Raw genomic sequence first — 20156 nt, forward strand, 5'->3', positions numbered from 1 at the left:
ACTAACAATTTTGTATGACTTTGGTTTCAGTGGAGTTTAGAAGATAGTCCTACAAATGATAAAGCTGTGGTTTTGCAAAGAGTTGCAACAGTTCCTTATCTGCTACAGCTTGCTCATCTTTCACCTATACTGCTGGAAGCGCTGTCTACCGACGTGGTACATTCATGTAAGTGTTCAGTATTTTATATCCTAGAAAAATTGATCAATTAATTATTTTATTAATTCAGCGAAACTCACTTGGATGCATATTTTAAGCTGCATGTGAATGTCGAGTAAAATGGAGTGAAATTACCTGTATAGCTTTGTTAGTGTAAAAAAATCAGTTGTTTCGATCTTTGTTCTGCAAGTATTATTTAAAATACCATTCATCAAGGAAACCTCGGTCATTGAGTATACACGTACTAGAGTGGACAGACACTCAATGGGACCTTTAGTTATCTGAAAAGCGCTGTTGCATAATAGTGTCAGTAGCTCCAACTACGCTGATTTGTGCATGTTGGTGAGTCCAGTGACTGGTGCGCTCTAGTGACCACCAAGACATGAAGTTGAATATTGATTTTTTTGAAAATGCTTTGATTATACTAAACGCATCATTACCTGTAGCGACCTTTTTTTATAAGTTAGCAACTTATTATACAAGGTGTACCCAGACTGGTATTTTAAGGGAGCAATATTGCCTGACCCACTCTTCATGTTCCGGCATGGTTCAATGATACCAGGCTGCTTTTTTTGGCCACAGTTTTCATTTGTGTCAGATCGTGTATGAGCCGCTCATCGGAAAATGAGTAATGTGTATCAATGGGATATTTTTAGTGAAGTCCACAACAGAGACTTATTTCCTTTTACAAGTGTACGGGGGTTAAAGTCTGTCAGGTACACAGGTTTTTGAGTGGCATAAAGTTTCAAAGAAGGGAGGGAATGTATTGAAAATGATTGCCAGCAGGGCATGCTTTAATTAAAAAAAAAAAAAAACTGATGAAAACTTTGGAAAATAGGCAATCATATCAGCCAAGATCGTTGTTTAAGTATCCCTCGGACTTTAAGATTTGACAAAAAATCAGTTTGACTAATAATACTCTAAGATTGCAATGTGAGAACTAAAATGGTGCTCAAAGCCCAAACAAAAGCACTCAAGGAGGGACATTTGTTCTGAAACCTTAGAAAACACAAATAAATAACGCCTATTATTTTTCCGATAAGTAAAAAATACACAACCTGATACAAACAAAAGCTGTGACCAAACCAAGCAGCCTAGTGTCGTCAACGGGGCTGAAAAGTGAAGGCGAAGGGGGATATGTGTGGGGGTGTGTCAGGCGACTCGTCTATATGGTGTTTGGCCTTCAGGCTCATGCCAGACTCATTTTTTAAAGCCCCACATTTGGTATAGTAACTTATTGTTCCAGTGGACTGCAGCACACTGCGGAGTGTGTGTCAGTATGCCACAGACTGGTGCTGCTATCTAGGTGGCAGACACAAACTACAGGAGCTGGTGGTGCATCTGGTTCTCAACTGTAGCTCTGGAGGAGAACACATTTTCAAACTTTTCCTGGACGCTTCTCAAGACCCGTACAAACCTCTCAGCAACAACGCCTGGGAGATACTTGGTGAGTGAAGCAGCTATAGCTGCTGTATTGGTACTTCTACTTAACGATTGGTGACTATTGGTGACTTACTGTATGCTGTATACTGTATATTGTATGCTGGAATGTTAAAACGTTCAAGAGTTAGTTAAATTCATTTAATTCATTCAAACTGTTGGTGGATGTAGTGCTCACAGCCTATGAAGAGCAGGCCTAGATCTCTCAACCAATAAAATGACTACCGGTACCGGTACATCCAACGTGGGTCATCGGCCTAGCAACAACCAAGGGTCTCCGTTTGTCTACTTCATATGAAAAGCCTAAACTAACAGTGACAGCTGATCGTAATTGTAACGGGTCCAACGTATCTCACAGTCTAAAGCCCGATACTAGTACAGTAGAACCTCTTTAATCCGAACTAATTGGGACAGGGGGTAGTTCGGATTCTTGAATAGTTCGGATTACATAACATATTGTTGTTTTTACATAAGAATAGCTTAAATGGCTCTTAATTGTTACAGGAAGAGTGAAAAAATGCTTTACAAAGTATAGGCTAATACAGTGTTTATTTAATACAGTAAGCATAATAAATAAAAACAGTACTGTAAATTACAATAGAAACAATTACGGTGCGTACGTATACAATAAATAACTACTGTACTGTGTATAGAGTACAGTTCAATGAGGCATTCGGATTAGTGGACGTTCGGATTACGGGGGTTCGGATTAAAGTGGTTCTACTGTACTTCCAATTGAATTATTAACGTAAACCCATCTGAGGGTGCCACAAATCTGACCGCTGGCTGGTACAGTTTGGGACAAAGCTAACTCTAACTTATCTCAAGATGGAAGGTGCGGGGCGGCCCGCGAGCTAGGGGGGCCCATGAGCCTTGACCGGGATTTTCGGTAAATTTTACCGGCACACGGGCCCGCGATAGTGTGACAGGCTCAGCCACACGGGTCCCCTATAATAACAATATTTATATGAGAATTAAATAGGCTACGTTTTTTTATGATGAAAATTTGTTCAAACCTATAGTTCAAGTAGTTTACAACAACTAAACTAACACTATTACTTGACCGATCGATATAAATTATCTACCAACCTAAGAAAAGAATTTTCATCTGTCATGCGGGTTGTATTAACTGTCCTCGTGGATTGTGTAAAGGCGCAGTCAAAATTGGTTGCATAATAATAGGGCCGTATTTACAACCAATGTGGCCTCTGTCATCGTCACCCGCGGGGAAATGTTCTCGTCGATATCCGCGATCGCGGCAAAAGCGTAGGCCTAATCTTTCAATTTCTTGAGCGTGATCCTCACGGATATAAAAGCTTTTACTTTTAATAATTGTGCATTATTGTATTGAATACTGAGAAAATCGGCTCGAGCTTGATTTTCTGTCTTTGTGCTTGATCTCTCAACCTTGTAGTCCAGGCTCTGCTCGGCTCGAAAATCGACATTATAGGCCTATTATAAAAATCAACTGTTTCCAAAACAACCCGATCTTGAACGCACTAAAAATGTTACTAAGGGCCTCAGGCCAAATCAGATAGGTTTAAAATCGGGTTGTTTTGGAAACGGTTGATTTTTATAATAGGCCTATAATGTCGATTTTCGAGCCGAGAAGAGCCTGGACTACAAGCTTGAGGGATCAAGCACAAAGTCAAGGCCGATTTTCTCAGTATTCAATATAATAATACACAATTAAAAGTAAAAGCTTTTATACCCGTGAGGATCACGCTCACGAAATTGAAAGATTAGGCCTACGCTTTTGCCGCGATCGCGGATATTGACGAGAAAGCTGGTGACGATGACGATGTGTCCGCGGCCGCAGATGTTCAATATTTTACCGTGATTGCGGAAGACGATAATGACGTTTCTTTTTTAGCGAGAGATATATCTAGGATCTAGCCGCGATTACGGAAAAATGATTTACCCGTCACCACCGACGGGTCGCGGGGAGATATTAGGCCAAGATATTAGATTGCGCCGTGAACGCGGGAGACGATGATGCTGCTATCTAATGATGTCATAGGTTTGGTTGCATTTGCAATCACGGTAAACTATGCTAATGTTTCTTCCATGACTTATGACTACGGGAAGTATTTACGATTTTGCCGCGATCATGGAAGACGATAATGACGCCTTGGGAGATGCCTTGTCAAGTTTATTGCAAAATTGCAAGTTTAGGCGGTAATACATGGGTAAAAATGTTTTTAAAGATCATTGGGAGAAGGGGGCCTGGCGAACAAACTTGCGGGGGGGGGGGGGGGGGCCGCGGGTTCATATCGCCGTCACTGAATGTGACACACACAATTATTAATGATGGCAGTCAAGATCTTACGCCAAGCCATGATGGGGACAGTTTTCAGAAGATCAGGCCTCGGAGAAGAGCTAGAAATGAGTCGAGTCTGAATCAGAGTGCACCAAACAAAAATTTCAAGGGTCACACGCCTATTAAGAATAGAAGTGGACAATTTATAACAGGTAGCTCGACTGTGTCACATAACCTCGTTTTGGACCTAACACTAAGAAAAATGATATGAAGGATTATGCAATAAGCAGAAAAGAAGCCAATTATGTTGTAGAGCCCCTAACTTCCAGACATTCCGAAGATTACTCGACTTTTAAAGTTGGAACTCCGGGAAGCCTATTAAATGAGGTTTACGGTTCAGACTTCTGGCCCAGGGATATTTATGTGTCAAATTTCACTACTAGAGAAATCAAATCTTCCAGGCAAGTACCGGTAATTTAATCTCAAACATCCAGACACAGTTATCCACAGGGTGTTTTGGAGCCTGCTCTAAGGGGTAGATCCAATAAAGTGCTGAATATTCTCTCTGTTAATACTCAATGTTTAGCTAATATTAAGGAAGTAGAGATATTAATGAAACTTAATGACGTTGGCATTCTCCGTGTATGTGAGCACTGGTTTGCTGAGTCCAACAGAGACTTAGCGGTTATAAAGGGCTACAATTGTGCATCTATGTTTGGCCTAACTGATAAGACCAGAGGTGGTGTTGTTATATACACAAAGTACTGTCTAATTTACCAAGAAATCAATGTGAGCAATTACTGTATCGAGAGTGAATTTGAAGTTTTATGTGTGAAAGTTAGTATGCTATGCAGCAACATACTGTGGAATTAATCCTAGCAACATTATATAGGGTCCCTAATGGCAATTCCGGGCTGGCTTGAGTCCATGTTTAACTCGGACTCAAAATATCACTAATTTTCTGAGCCAGGTGATGGCCGAGTTACCCAGACTGCTGGGTTATCGAGTGCCGAGTTTGCGGGACTCTACTGTATTAAATCACCCTTTTTATAGTTTAAATGAATTTTCTCATGTCTAACATTGATATTATTTTTTAGTTTTTTGACTGATGTACATCTGTTATATTTCTGTTTAAATTATTATCATCTTGAATCTTATAGGCTCTGATTAATAGGCTACCACTGGAAATTTTATTTTTGTGGAGCATTAAGACTTCTTAGCCTAAATTATTCATGTATTGGCATCAACTATACAAAATGTACATTTTGTAATTTGTTGTAATACATTCTTGATTCTTCTACTCATGAAGAAGTGGCCTCCCTACCTAATAATTAAAATGCCAGAAGTTTGGTCCTACAAAAAGTTAGAAGCTTAATGATTAATTGAACCTGCCCCTGACCGCCCCCCCCCCTCCACTCTTGCTCTTTGATCCCTTGGCTTTGAATAAATGGTCCTGGCAAAATAAATAACTTATCTTAATTATCTAAATCTGCCATCTTAATAATTTAAAACTCCTACTTTATTTAACCTTCACCAATCTCAAAATACACACCCTGGTGAGTAGGTTTCATTTGGATCCATCCTATTGTAGCAGATTTTTGAGAGTAAGGATGAAGTGTGGTCTAGTTTCACTATTCAGTTAAGTTTGTAAAAAGTATGGTTCAATAATTTTAGCACAATACTTAAGTTTTTGTCACCCCTGGAGTTTAGTCGTCCTAGGCTACTTGGAACAAACATGTACTTATCCTTTGTCTAGAGTTAGCTGTTTTGTTGTGCAGAGTTGGTGTTGGTTGAGATGAGTCAGCAGCTAAGGATGAGGGATGTGTCACTGCCTCTGCTCAACTGTGTACACCAGAACATCACCAGTCTGCAGCCATTACTGTTGAGCAACCAGCCACTCAGAACACACACCATCGTATCCCTGCTGACACAGCTTGGTAGGTTGAAGTAAACCCTTTGAGCTTTAGGGATTACTCAGTGTACCTATAAAAACTGATCTTTTTAAATAAGAACAGTTTTTTTTGGGGGGTTTTTTGAGACATCATTACTTAATAGGGTTGCTTTGCTTTCAGAGCAGTGAAAGCCAGTTAAAACAGCTGATACACTAAATGCACATTGTTTTACCAATGACTGAATATGATTACTAATTTCGAAGAATGATTCATGTTGGAAATGTTTTTTAGTGCCCTGACGTAGAATAAAAACGTTTAATGGACATTAGTGCACTCAAAAATAATTTCCAATATGAATAATTCTTCAAAACCAGTAACAGTAACCATTTTCAGTCAATGGTAAAACAACATGTTTCTAATACCCTATTCAAAGCTTTAGAAAAATATTGACTTGACATTTTTCTAGTAAGTTTAAAAAACAGCTGATTTAAGTAATTTTTGTTAGCCCTAATTTATTTTACGTAAAGAAAATCAGTTGTGACATACTTTTCCACACTGAAACATATAACACTAGTTTACATGCCAGGTTCAAGTACCACGTGCTATACAGCACATTTAGTTTCCGGATAGGCCTCAGTACGAAGATTTGGGTTGGCCTTCCAGGGTTCGCGTCAAGATGTTTCTTTCACGCTCAGCCGTGCCGTTGCCTTGGCTGAGGTTTACCGCGTCGGAGATCTCGAGCATCTGGTTCATCACACAGATGTCGCCGTTGTCCGGAATAATCCTCACAGACCGGTCACTGCCCCTTCCACCGCAGTGAGACGTGGTGACCTTCCATGGACAAATACTGTACCTATTTATTTTGTATTTTGATAAGTGGTAGTTTAAAAATTCCCTGTAATACCCTCTGTGTATTCTTTGATCAACGGTCTTCACCTGAAGGTTTTTTTATTTAAGATTAGTTTTAAGTTGTATAGGCATTATATACAAGGGTGATTTTTAAGTAAGGGCCGTTTTTACATATAAATCCAAAGTTTGCTTGTACGCCACAACGAGGCCCTATTTATATATGTAATGTAACAGGTTTTACTATTTAATAATTTACAAGGCTATGTTGGCAATATCTAAATGTATACGTTGAACTGTAACCGTTTGTATTTCCCACTACCAGTTAATAATATTTTAATAAACGAATGCTATTGGACGATCAGGTCACGCCACTTCCCCAACCCATGAGTCCATGTTAACCGACACCTCCAGACCTCAGTTAAAGCCAGCTTCCATCCTGAGTAACTCCGGCCCGTTCGGTCGTTAGCAGTTTTACAGTGTTAAACCGTAGTGCTTATTAACTTCCCGATTCCCGTAGTGTAAGACGTCAGGGTGACGTAGTGACTTTGGCATCAGTGTATAAGGATAGCACCATGTCAACAAAGATACGTCAGGGCGACGATACTTCAGAATATTCACATGGACATTTGTTGGTGGAAGCTTTGACTATCAATACAACTTTATCCAATAGTCAGTGGTGAAAGTCTGGTTATTTAACTCAATCAATATAATTTAGTATGAATATTTTGCAGGTTGGCAAGACTGGAACTTTGTGGCCAGCAGTTTGTCGTATTTACTTCTGAATGCAACCAGCGACTGGCAGTTGGCAGCGCTGATGCGACTCATTGAATCTCACAATGGAAACAAAAGTCTGAACAAAGCAGTGACATTGTCTCTCACTTCTACGTATCCTCCATTCAGCTCAGCACAGCACAATCTCTGGTTCAACGTGGAGAAACTGCTCAAGTCCGTTCATATAATTTGATATTAAATATTACAATTTCTAAAATATGTGTGCTTTTTTATTTTTTGGAGGAAAAGCACTTAGGTTGAACTAGTGATAGTCAAAACGAGAAATTACAAATCTCAAAACAGTCAAAATTAAAACCTAAAAAACTCAAATCTCAAATCCTAAAATGTAAATATGAAACCTTTTTACTTGCCTGGTTACAGTAAAACAAATCAATATAATAATAAAATACTTATTATACAATCTAAGTTGGAAGAACTCAGACTCCTGACTCCGACTTAATAAAATAAAATATTGAATTTGTTAGTGATATACTTTAAAACTAGGTACCTACTTTAACTTGTGATGAACTTTCATAACTCTAATGAAATTTCAACAAAACGGTTCAAAAGTGCTGAAGAATTGTATTGAGAGTACAATAATGACAATATTAAATATATTTTATTTATATACCTTACGTCCTTAATCCTAGTTTAGTCTTGGGCAACTAGATTCGCAACAATTGTTTCATTTTCAGAAAACCCTTACAAACAACAACTACGAAAACTGATCAAAACTTTAAACCATCGTAAATCAAAATTGACAGTATCCAATAGCCTAGAGGACTCTGTAGTGGACAAACTATCTTGCAGCGACTGTCCAAAAATGTATACTGTACAAACAGGCGGTTCTTTCAAGAAAAATAATTATTGAACATTGAACACCTCCCTAAACCTAAATTGAGAACACAACATTCTAAGCTCGCTGAACACCTGATTAACGAAAACCACAATGTCAAAAGCTGTAGTGATACCTAGATATTTGACATAAATGCACTAAAGGTTCCTTAATGAACGTCCTAGAAAGGTATGGAATCTACAATAAAAGCAACAACAAAATATCCCCACGACATTTTAAATGAAAAGTTAAATTTTGGCTGCAATATAGTATTTGACAGGATTGAGGACATTGATAGCACAGCTGTCTCACCTTCTCCAATGTCAATGTCACCAGACAGACATCAGGCCCATTGTTGTGCATGTTATGGCTGGCCGCTCATTCTTTTATGTCAACTCAATGTTCGTACATATTAAATGTTATATTTTTATGTATTGGCGAAGACAATGTGTTCAAATAATTTTATATAAGATTAAGACAAAGAGGCTCGAAAATCAAACAATTGTTTCAGAACTAGTCGCCCGAGACTAAACTAGGAATGACGACGTAAGGTAGGTAAACCAATTTTATATTTGCATAAATCAATCCTAGAGACAATACTGAATAAATATAATAATGAGAAGTGAGAAGATCAATAATTTATCCGTACGATCTGTGAAGCGTAAAAAACCAAACAAGTGTAGGTACACAATATTTTGTGAGGGTATTTTTTATCTGATAAACAATAATAATGATACCAAAAAATGCCAGCAGTTTTCTCAAAACTAAAACGTTTCCTAAGTTTTGGTGGTTGGACACATTGACAAGAAAGGATAGATAGTAACTAGTAACTCGCCTGGTTCATGTTGCGTGACCTTTTATGGATATCTATAAGCACTTAAAATCTAAATTTCTTTCCACTGCCTTTCTAAAAAAACAACTTCTTAATCAGCTCAATGACTGCCCCTTAAAACATTCAACTTAGGCAACCAGTTATACAGCTGATTGTGACTTGGTCACTATATAAACCATATTGTAATAAAATGGAGATGTCACAACACTATACAGAACATGTGGCTGAAGTGGAATTGTCGTCTGTTGTAAATTGGTTTTTAATTCAAAGTAAAGTTTTGTGTTTATACTATTGAAATGCATAATTTTTCATTTAACAATTTTCATGCTTCAAGTGTGAATCTCAGATCTGGTCTAGGATGATGGATTTTAAGGATAAGGATGGTGAAGAAGAACCACTTTTCTCCCCCTTCACATAGTCATGGACCTGGTGATGGCGGCTTTTTTAAACAAAACTTATCCCCAACCAACACATCTTAGTATCCAAATCTCAAATTAAATGTTCTGTTTTGCCTGTAAGCCCTTGTTTTGCTTCGTGAGCATTTTAATATGTTAAAGAATTTGAACTGGGAATTGTCATAATATTTCATCTATCAAAAACCAAACCTTGTTAACCTGAATATCAGCTGATTGCTTGTGTTGTATTTTAGATGGGAGATGAAAAGCAAACAGCTGTTCAATGTGACAGTAGCAGCAGTCAGAGACAATATGAGCAGTGTTGCCAAAGCGCTGACCTACAGTGACTCGATGGCTGTCAGTCATGCCATCATGAATGTGATAGAACGCTCACTCACATCTCAGCCAAAGCTGCTACAGATGCAGACAAGCCTATGGTGTACTCACGCTGTTGTACATTACTTTTTAAACACACTTCAGCACGATGGTAATTTTTTTTGGGGGTTTTTATGGAAAAATAACATCAGTTACAATAACTTTTGAACCGTAATTTTTACAGCAATGGGGGGTTGCACTCTGCTGCTAATAATTATAAGAATCGTCAAATAACTATTTTTAAATAAGACTAATTTCAATCACAACCGGCTTTTTTTTCAAAAATACATTTTCTTCTTAATTTATAGGTTTTTTTATGAGAAAATTACATAAGTTACGATAACTATTGAACCGGAATTTTTACAGGAATTGGAGCTCTACCATTATGTTCAAAATGTAAAGGGCTACAACATACTAAATTGTTATCAAAATCGTTCGGGCCATTTTTTAGAAAATTTGATTTTCCCGTTGTTTTATTTTGGATTTTTATAAAGAAATCACCATTATCAAAATTTTGAAAAAATGAAAAAGAAAAAACACCTGGAGATAATATGGTTACATACAAACCAAATTTCATTAAATTCGGAAAACAGGTGTGGTCTGTAGCTCTGTACACATCCACACATACACACACACACACAGACATCACTTTGAAAACCACCTTTTTGGGTCCAGGGACCCTAAACGGATATATCCAGTCAAAACTCACACTCGAAAATTTTGACGAAAACAGTAGGCCCTACTTTCTCCATATCTTATGGTATAGGAGGAAAAAGTAAAAAACTAACTTAATTTATATTTCTCAAATTTAGAAGATTTCGAATAAAAAAAAGATGTGTCAAAAGGTATCCTTTAAGGAGTTTTTAAAAACATTTTGTATTTACCTTCAACCAAGGTCTCTTTTACTAAAAATTTGCTACAGATGAAATGTCTTCCAAAGTTTTAAGTTCATTTTTCAGCGATGAATTCATAGTCAAGCAGTTCGTCTCCGATTTCTAATATGTGTCGTACAATTATAATTGGAAAATAATCTGCATCAAACTGGTACTGGTCAAATACGCTATAAGTCTCAAGTCTCATCTACCCATCAAGTTATTCGGTTTGACTTCAACAAAAGTAGATTAAGAGGAAGTCAGCTGTACTTGACAGAGAAATGAGTTAAAAGTGAAATAATAGTCATATATCACGATCTTGACAAAATAATGTTGGTTGTTTTGTTTGTAGAGGGTGTTAGTCGCATGCGAGGGTGCCGCACCGCCTGCAAGATGCTAACATGGCTGTGTCAGACGCAACCAGGGGCGAGACCCACTGCACTGAGGGCAATAGTGGAGGCCGTCCTGGACTCACCAGCCAGCACACTGTTTGGCAGACAAGCACCTAAGAATGTCAGTGGCAACCCTCCCCCCGTGTCACTACTGCAGGAGAACCTCAAACAGGTCAGTTGCTTACCAAATCAATACACTCTATAGATATATATTTTTGAACTGATTTATTTGTATCAGTTGGTAAAGGTCGTATCAGTCTATCCACGGCGTCGGTATCTCCAGCAGTTTAGTAGTGTTCGATCATTTGACAGACCAAACGTTTTTAAAATGTTCCCTCTGTTTAACTTATGTGTGCGTGTAAACTTTAATTATTCTTGTTCTTCTAGATAAAAGATTTGACAATGGGGTAAAAGACCTTGAAATTTAGTCATCCACAAAGGAAAAAAAAACTGTAGGATTGACAACAGTAAAATTCAAATGTAACCCAAAATATAAGTTAGTTAAAAAAATCATATATTACACCAACAAAATTTGTTATACTAAAATTTTATAAAATAATAAAATGAATAGGGCCTAATAATTTAATACGCAACATATAACACAAATTTAGAAATATGTCTAGACGCAACTACAGTCGATGCACAAGCTCGCTGCCTATGTCGGCTTATCCCCTAAAAATATGTACAAGTTTTGTTAAACATAGATGTTATGCAAAGGTTGATTTGATTTATTCTTTTAATTTCCCATCTTTTTTTCCTTTAAATAGTGTTGTACAGTTTTGTAAATACTTTGTTGGAATAAAGATATAATCAATTAATTAATTCATGATGCATATTGTTCCAGACACCAGGAACTATGATGGCCCAGAAACACTTGTCTGTGTTCCATGCCGGAGTGATTGGTTATGGGTTGCGATTGCCTCCAGATCAGCAGAGGTAAACTTAACAAATATTCAAAATACAAAAATAGTTATGTTAAGCAATAGCAACTAATATTATACAATTGATTTTGAAAAAGTTTTGTTAAAATTTGAGTTTGTCGCTTCCGATTTTTGTACAGTAGACCTCCGATTATCCAAGGTAATGGGACCGGGACTACTTCAGATATGGGAAAACTTGGATAATATGGGAGGATAAGTACAGTAATGGTAAAAATGATGTAAAACCCTGTGAACGTTTACAAAACTGGTATATTAGAAGAAAGGACATATAATAGACACAATTAAATACTTGTAAGCAAGTATGAACACAGATTATTTATTTAAAAGTCCTAGATTGTCTTCTGAGCTAACCTTTTCCCTCGCTGAGATGATACAATGCTGCACCAACGCTGTCGAGTAAGAATGTAGTATGGCATAGGTATACACTCTTCTTGCTGATCTATGAACGCAAGAGGAGCGTCGATCACCTTCAGCCCGTCAGTTTATGATATTTTGGGAGATTATCATGATCATGAATGTCTTCGCTGTTGATTTGATTTCCAATGGGTAACTAGTTCGACTAGTTCACTCACGATCTCGGGCTCTGGCCCTTTTTTTTGGTGCATCTATGCCAAATAAATTCTCAAAATGAAATAAAATTGTGAGGATAATGTGTGATGTGTGTTGGGCAGTCTACCTGAGGCTCAGGTCTGCAGCAACACTAGACTGCTGATGTCTGTGGTGGTGGCTTGTTGTCAAGACACTACACAGGTCACTCTAGACTCTGTCACTAGGCTGGCACTGCTGTTGGTAGAGATGATCTCTCCTGATGTCATGTATAATGGACTGCCATGGCCCGAGGAAGACTTCTGTAAGGTAAGTGGATCACAGACAGAATGTATGTGTGTTGGTTTATTTACACTGTATATGTCAAACAATTATATAGAGTAGAGTGAACATTCTTAAAATAAATGTAAAGAACTTAAACAATCCGTTAATTGGTTTAACCTTTAAAATATGAAGAGGCTGATTCTGACTATCAATTTTATTACAACTTTTGATGCTGAAATTGAGGAATCGTCAATTCTTGGTACTTTGGGGGTTTGTATTCAATACCAATCAAGGGCAAAATCAGACAGCTTGGTCATTTCACGTGACAACTTCTGAAAATTTTCTCTGTACTGTGGTCATCACCCTCAATCGTGGCAACATTGGAAAATTAAATTTTTAATCGTGTTTACAAAATTTGCAGGTAAAAATACTGTTTTAAATACAGAATACCCCCGCCGCAGCAAACCTGCCGTCTAAGCGAATTTCCATTTGGCCGAATTGATTTTCAATTGATCTATTTAAATAACATTAGGTTTAACGAGTACCTAGGTTTGCTGCTACAAGGAAACTAATAAAGTATTGTGTTTTTAGTAAAATATTGATAGCTTACTATAAAATAAATAAATTTGCCAAGTTTGATCAAAATATATCCATAAACAAGCAAACTACAACATTTTACAATATTCTCCATAAGAATAACATGGGAATTTTAAATTTACCATTTTTTTAGTTTTCTCCGTAACCAATAACCGTACAAAAACACTTTGATATACTGAATTGTTTGTTTTTTTAAGCTCTTTAAGAAGGTTTAGAGAAAAATTGGGAAATTTTGTGTTTTGAGGGTAAGAAGTGAGAAAAACCAATTTTTACTCCAAAAAACCCCCCATAAAACCCTGTTCCCATGGTCCGATCATGCTGGATCGCGAACTCATTCAAGTTTATCCCGCCTTACACCTTCAAACCAAATTTCATCAAAATCGGATAAAAATTACTCAAGTTATCGTGTTCACGGACACATATATATATATAAATCTATATATATATATACATATATAAAAATTTGAACGAATGGTGTTTTTGGCCTCTGGGGACATTAAAATGAAAAAGTAAATCGGTCCCGGGCCTAAGTCTTACTATGAGACCTACGGTAATAGCTACTTCCCTATAGGGAAATTCGCTAAAAACTCAAAATAATATTGAATTTAACCTCAGGGTTTATGTAAATTCACCAAAACTGCAAATACTAGTAGTATAGTGCAATTAAAATCCCTACAGTTAAATGGCTCTTCAAGCTGAACTTTTATTCTCACAATGTTATTGCTATTGTAGCAATTGTCTGCAGAAATTGCACGTGTACAATTCATGATTCACCAACCCGATCACATGTGATTCTGGGATTGGTATTGAATCCAAAGCCTCAAAGTAAAAAGAACTGATGATGTCTGAGTGACTGACAGAAGATCACTAGAAACTATGACTATTGTCTTGCTCGACAACCTATCTCCGCAAACATCTGTATGCTATGAAATGAAATGCCGATTTTGACTAGGTATAAGATAGAATCATGAATATGAATGATACCTAAAGATATGTATGAACAACATTAAATTATTGTTTTTCTGGAACACTGGGGAAAACATAACAAATTATTATGTAATTAACAAATGTTCAGACAATTACATAAAATGGGGAAATATAGTGTTCCTGGCCCAAGGGTAGTATATAGGAAGTTGCCTGGATTCGACTGTCATACACGCACGAGCAAGCATCTGTGACGTCAACCTCCGACCTATGGGCGAGTGAACTGGGATCCATGAATCGATTTAAGAAAACACCGCGTCATATTTCAACTCCTGACAGAAAAGCTGTTATGGTATTCATTAATATGGCTCTATTTTTCGATTCAGGAAGAAACTGGCTTTACAACAATATGTCTTTTAATAATATTACTTTCTTGTGTGAGTTTTGGAAAATACTGACATTATTTTTTCTTTGAACCGATTTTAACAAATTAAACGTCAAATTAAAGAGGATAAACCTAATTTTATTTTAATCTATCTATATCCAAAATTGGATGGATAGTTAGTTTATAAACATTTGTGAAAGTTGAAAGTGTAATACGTGGCGCGGCGATTCTTCCGGTGAACTGCACATGCACCTATGATTCATACAGTAGTCTATCTAGTTCACTCGTAGTGTCAAGATGTCTAATGATTTACAGTATTATTTTTAACGACAGTTTCTAGTGCTCTATTATACTTCCTGTCATGAATATTATGCATATTGTGTAATTTCATAATATTTGTTATCAACCTAGTAAACGGCGCATTATTGCTTGATAAATTTTATATACATAAAATGTGTTCAAAAGTGGAGTTTAAATTATTTATCTTGTTGATTTCAGCATCTATTTCCCAGGTTGGCTCCAAATATTTCTTGATCAATTTGATGATTGTTTACAAAACATCATCATCTTCTGTAGTTACATGGAATGTAGATTTTCCTAAGATTTGCTTTATAATGAAAGGCCTTTTTTTATACTTTTGGCTGGTCGTAAAATATATGCTGATATTATTTATTTAATAAACTGCTTAGTATTTTACATTCTTCTGCTGTGCTAGGCATATTTGTTCTATAATTTTAAATTAAGTTATTATTCTGTGTTCCCTGGTTAAAGCAGATGATTCAAAATTATTTGTTAATGTTCATAAGAACATTTAGTCGACATTTCAACAACATTAGCACACTTAAACTTTTTCAACATGAATCATTCTTAAAATCCAGTACAGTAGTCATATTATTTCATCCCAATGCTCAGTAATACACCATTAATCAATGCTCGGACTGTCCTTTTCTTTGTACTGTATTTTGTAATTTGTTAGCTAACCGTAGTAGGTTTGTTATATCGAAATGTTATTAACTTTTAAATTTACATTTACCTTGTTTTGGTAACCATCATAGCAATAGCAACCCATAAGGCTAATGTTATTTTATTTAAATTTTCAATTGTGCAAATGGAAATTTGTTTGTTTGATATTACTTAATAACATGTTCACAGTTTGTCAAAATAACCCTGGTAAGTTTGGATTTAATATGTTCAGCTGTTATTGAGTGATTCGATTACATAATTTGCATAAGGTCCGATCTCAAAGAGCTTCGCTCGCTCCGCTGAATTAAATTTTATTTTTCTTTCAAGTGTACGAGTTACATATTTATGTTATTAGGTCCAGAGTCAGATTTCTTATTTTATGTAATACTTAAGTACTTATAGTTTTAATACTTTTCAATGAAATGGCGACCATACAAAGTAGGTAACCTTAACCAGGCTGGTAAACGTGTTTCGGTTGTGGTTTTAAGATTTAAAATTTCTGATTTCAACCATCATAAATTGAGACAGTTAGTTGTAGTTTGTATAGTTGAAGTTCTGCTGTCATAATTAGTTGATTTTCTATTAAATAGATTGTTTTTATGACTGCCATCAAACATTTATTGAATTATAAGTAAAATTTGTTATTCAGGTAACAGTAGAAAGAGATCTACACATTGCCAACTGCCTCAAGTCTCTGCCTGTGGTGTGGACACTTTTAAGACTGATAGCATCCTTTAGGTTAGTTACACTGTAGAGCTGTTTATAATTGTTGAATTATGTAGATGTAGATACTATTTATTGGAACATAGAGGTATTCCGTAAACCTATGCAAATCAGATTATTAGATTAGATTAGATTCTTACGACACTGACCCACCACGGTGTTTGGCAAAGACTAGTCAACGATGAGTGTTAACTGTTAAATAAATGAAATGGCGGCAGCTTTTTTTCTGACTAAATAAGCTGGTTCATTAGCTAGTGTCATTTATTAAAAGCCCAATGTGTAAGTGATGCTGGGTCCAGTTTTGAACAATCATAAAGATTAAATTTTTCTCAGGATCAAACTGGCAACCTTCTTATTATTAGGTGAGCACTATCCATTTGGCTACCTAGCTATATAGATCAATTTTTATTTTAAACTTTTGGACATCCAAGCCGTGATACCATAAACCTTGATATTTATGATTCTAGATTTACTAAGGAAGTTACCAAATAGTAATGGTCAAATCGTAAACCTGAATCTTACATTACATTTCCAAAGGTCAATTTTGCTTTTTTTTAAAAGTTTATTTACTTAGTTTTGAAGCAGAAATGTATTTATAAATCGGTACAATGTAGTGTTTCTCAGGGATCTACTCTTAGGAATTTCAATAACTTTGCTACATGATAGCTCTGTATATTTCTTTACATTTATATTTGGCGAATTATAATATATACTGTGTTTAATACGCAATAATTTCATGCAGGCCTGCGCTGTGCACATGCTCTGTACTGCTACGTGCTTTGGCAGCCGTCCTGGTAGGAGAGTGGCAGTCAGCTGCCCAGCAAGGCAAGGGTCCGGGCCAGGACTCAGGTCTAGTACAACGTACAGTCTCACTGCTACAGGTCATGGCTCTTGGACAGCTGCTTCCCCCTCCACTCTCCAGCATATCACTGGCCATTCCACACCTGCCTCCACAACAGGTAGACTGTAATTTCAGTTTATTCTAAGTCCAGTTCTTTTGCAGTTAGAAGGCTTCCACAATCTCCCAGTGTTTGCTTATTTTGTGTTTATCTACGTCACTGGCTGTTTTTACTTTCTCCCCCTATACCATAGTATATGGAGAAAGTATTGTTTTCGTCAAAATTTTCGAGTTTGAGTTTTGAGTGGATATATTAAGGGTCCCCCTGGACCCAAAAAAGTGGTTTTCGAAGTGAAGTCTGTGTGTGTGTCTGGATGTGTACAGAGCTAGGGACTACACCTGTGGTCCGATTTCGATGAAATTTGGTATGTAGGTTCTAATCCATGGTATCTCCAGGCGTTTTTTTCATTTTTTTGAAATTTTGATTTTTTATAGGGATTTTCCCATAACAACCCATAAAGACCGGAAAAATAGGATTTTCTCAAAAATGGCCCGATCGATTTTGATAAAAATTTAGTATGTTGTAGCCCTTTAAATTCTGAAAAAATGGTACAAATCCCATTTCTGTAAAAATTATGGTTCAAAAGTTATTGTAAATTATGTTATTTTCCCGTAAAAACCCCATAAAATAACGGAAAAATCGGATTTCCCCAAAAATGGCCCGAACGATTTAAAAATTTAGTATGTTGTAGTCCTTTAAATTCTGAACAAAATTGTACAAATCCCATTTCCGTATATTTACTCTCACCGCTTACACATGATAAAGGTTGTTGACAATCTTATGGGAGAAAGTATGTGTCAGAATGCTGATACCGTTTATTTTTAAAGGGAACTAACAGTCCACTTGTTGTGTCAACCAGCATTATTGTAAGAAAACGACCCAAACCATGGTCCTGTTACTATCTTACACCAACTTTCTGCTAAATAGCTTAATTTATTGATAGCCCAATGGTAAAATGAATCTTGGTTCTGACTCTAACCCGATGCAGATCGAACCAGTAACCTTTTAACAGAACAAAAGGCAAACATTGTAACTTCTTCACTTAGACTTATCTACATATGGTGGTCTTCGAGGCAAAACAGTGTCATATTACTGATTGTTCCCACATCAGAACTTCTTTATGCAATTTTTCATATATTGTCTCCTAGGTGGTGTTGCTGTTACGAGAGTGTGTGTGGAACTATATGCGGGACCATGTACCTGCGCCTGCGTTGTTCACTCAAGACGCCAGCGGCACCATGTGGCGAGACCCAGCACTGTCCAGACCTCCGAAGCAGTACACAGAGACTTTCCGGCTGATATTGCAACGGAACATCGGCAAAATGGGTCAACTTTATGCTCAACTGTTCATCATGTCACCAACGGAACCATAGATTTTTTTAAATTGTGTTGTAAATATGTAATAACTGTTTTTTAATATATTGCTTTTTAATTTAGCATTAATTTTATTTTCTTAAACCTCTTAACTCATTGATTAGGTTGTGCAATTAATTACCCTACTTTAGTTTAAACTTTGTACCAACTGTGTGACATGTATACTATGAGGGCCATGTGCTAAACCATCGGTAATTTATTCATAGATAGAGACTTTGTGAGCTATAATTAGCAATAATAAAGCCTACGTTTTGTACCAAATTTTGAAAATGGTCGTTTACTTTGTGGCGTTTAGGCTACATTCTTGGCGATTGTGGTCGTTTGATTGACTACCATGACTAAACCGTTCGAGTTGGAAACACAAGCATCATAGTGTTGTTATGAAGACAATTTTTTTCTGTAAGAGCGTGTAACATAAGGTATTTTAAATTAAAACTTGAAATTATTTATCCTTTAAGGTGTGAATACTGTGACAAAGTAAAAAGAGAGACATTTTTGACATGTTTTAATCATTAGGTTTGAATTTACCACAGTTTTTAACTGCGGTTCCCTCGGAAACCTTATTTTTTACCATACAGGCCTAGGTTTATTCATGGCTTTATCTAAGGAAGCCAAGCTTATGCACAATGTTATATGGTATAGATACAACCATACATTTTTTAAACTAAGCTAAATTTGGCAAATTCATTCGATAGGTTATGAGTGGCAGCTAAGTTGGTTAAAGTTTGGATCAGCATGCATCTTCGGTACCATGTCGCCTGTCCATAAATGTTGCAAACCGACAAATACCAGAGCCTACACTTGCTTTAGAGGCTAATCTATCAACATCTTCAGCATTGTACATACTTTAGTATTTTTTTTGTTCATTAGACGATGACTTATATAAAGTGTCAAGAGATACATTTTTGTATTAAAATACACCTAACATTTTAGTGTAAATATAGTTAATGGTAATATAACCCACCCTAATAAAAATTGCATTATAATGTGTCTCTTTACTGAATTCTTCACGCTAAAACCAAAAATGTAATCGTTTTCAGTCGGAAAAAGTCCTGAGTTTCCAGAAGATGGTATTGCATTTAGGAAAAAATGTGGTTAAATGAAAGGTTCCTTTTGTAGTTTCAAACGAACCCAAGTTCTTGCAGTGACTAATACTTCAAGGAAAGGAAGATGAAGATTTTTAGCCTTTTTCAAATTCAGCGTGAAAAATACTGGGTATTTTCTATAGTTTAGGCCATAAGGGGCTCCAAACAAATGTTTAAAAACTTTTTCTCATTATTTCAGTCAACTTTAATATTATTATTTTAACAGAAGTTAAGACTGCAAAAGAAGATTTTTGGGACAGATGACATTGACCAAAGAATACTGTCAGAGTATACTAATAAATTTCCCCTCAGGGACTTCTACATAACTATCATCACAGCATTTCATGGGGGGGGGGGATTAGATGTTTATTTACAGGCCTTTGGT

At 36.4% G+C, this 20156-nt stretch overlaps 1 protein-coding gene across 1 annotated transcript in view; it reads left to right on the top strand.

Moving 5' to 3' along the window:
• Nucleotides 1–18749, top strand: part of LOC128990688 (integrator complex subunit 5-like) — a 39283-nt gene extending 20534 nt beyond the window's left edge. Inside the window, exons 7-17 of the mRNA XM_054413207.1 lie at nucleotides 31–166; nucleotides 1404–1604; nucleotides 5636–5794; nucleotides 7330–7543; nucleotides 9686–9918; nucleotides 11031–11242; nucleotides 11915–12006; nucleotides 12683–12866; nucleotides 16340–16428; nucleotides 17156–17372; nucleotides 18461–18749. Coding sequence (XP_054269182.1) covers nucleotides 31–166; nucleotides 1404–1604; nucleotides 5636–5794; nucleotides 7330–7543; nucleotides 9686–9918; nucleotides 11031–11242; nucleotides 11915–12006; nucleotides 12683–12866; nucleotides 16340–16428; nucleotides 17156–17372; nucleotides 18461–18685 — 1962 coding nt within the window. The 3' untranslated portion in view covers nucleotides 18686–18749. The remainder of the gene's footprint in view (nucleotides 1–30; nucleotides 167–1403; nucleotides 1605–5635; nucleotides 5795–7329; nucleotides 7544–9685; nucleotides 9919–11030; nucleotides 11243–11914; nucleotides 12007–12682; nucleotides 12867–16339; nucleotides 16429–17155; nucleotides 17373–18460) is intronic.
• Nucleotides 18750–20156: the final 1407 nt, after the last annotated feature.

The sequence above is a fragment of the Macrosteles quadrilineatus genome, unplaced genomic scaffold (assembly GCF_028750875.1).
Source record: "Macrosteles quadrilineatus isolate MER2022 unplaced genomic scaffold, UCM_ALF_1.0 Scaffold_3__2_contigs__length_128488019, whole genome shotgun sequence".
Taxonomy (NCBI): Eukaryota; Metazoa; Arthropoda; class Insecta; order Hemiptera; family Cicadellidae; genus Macrosteles; species Macrosteles quadrilineatus.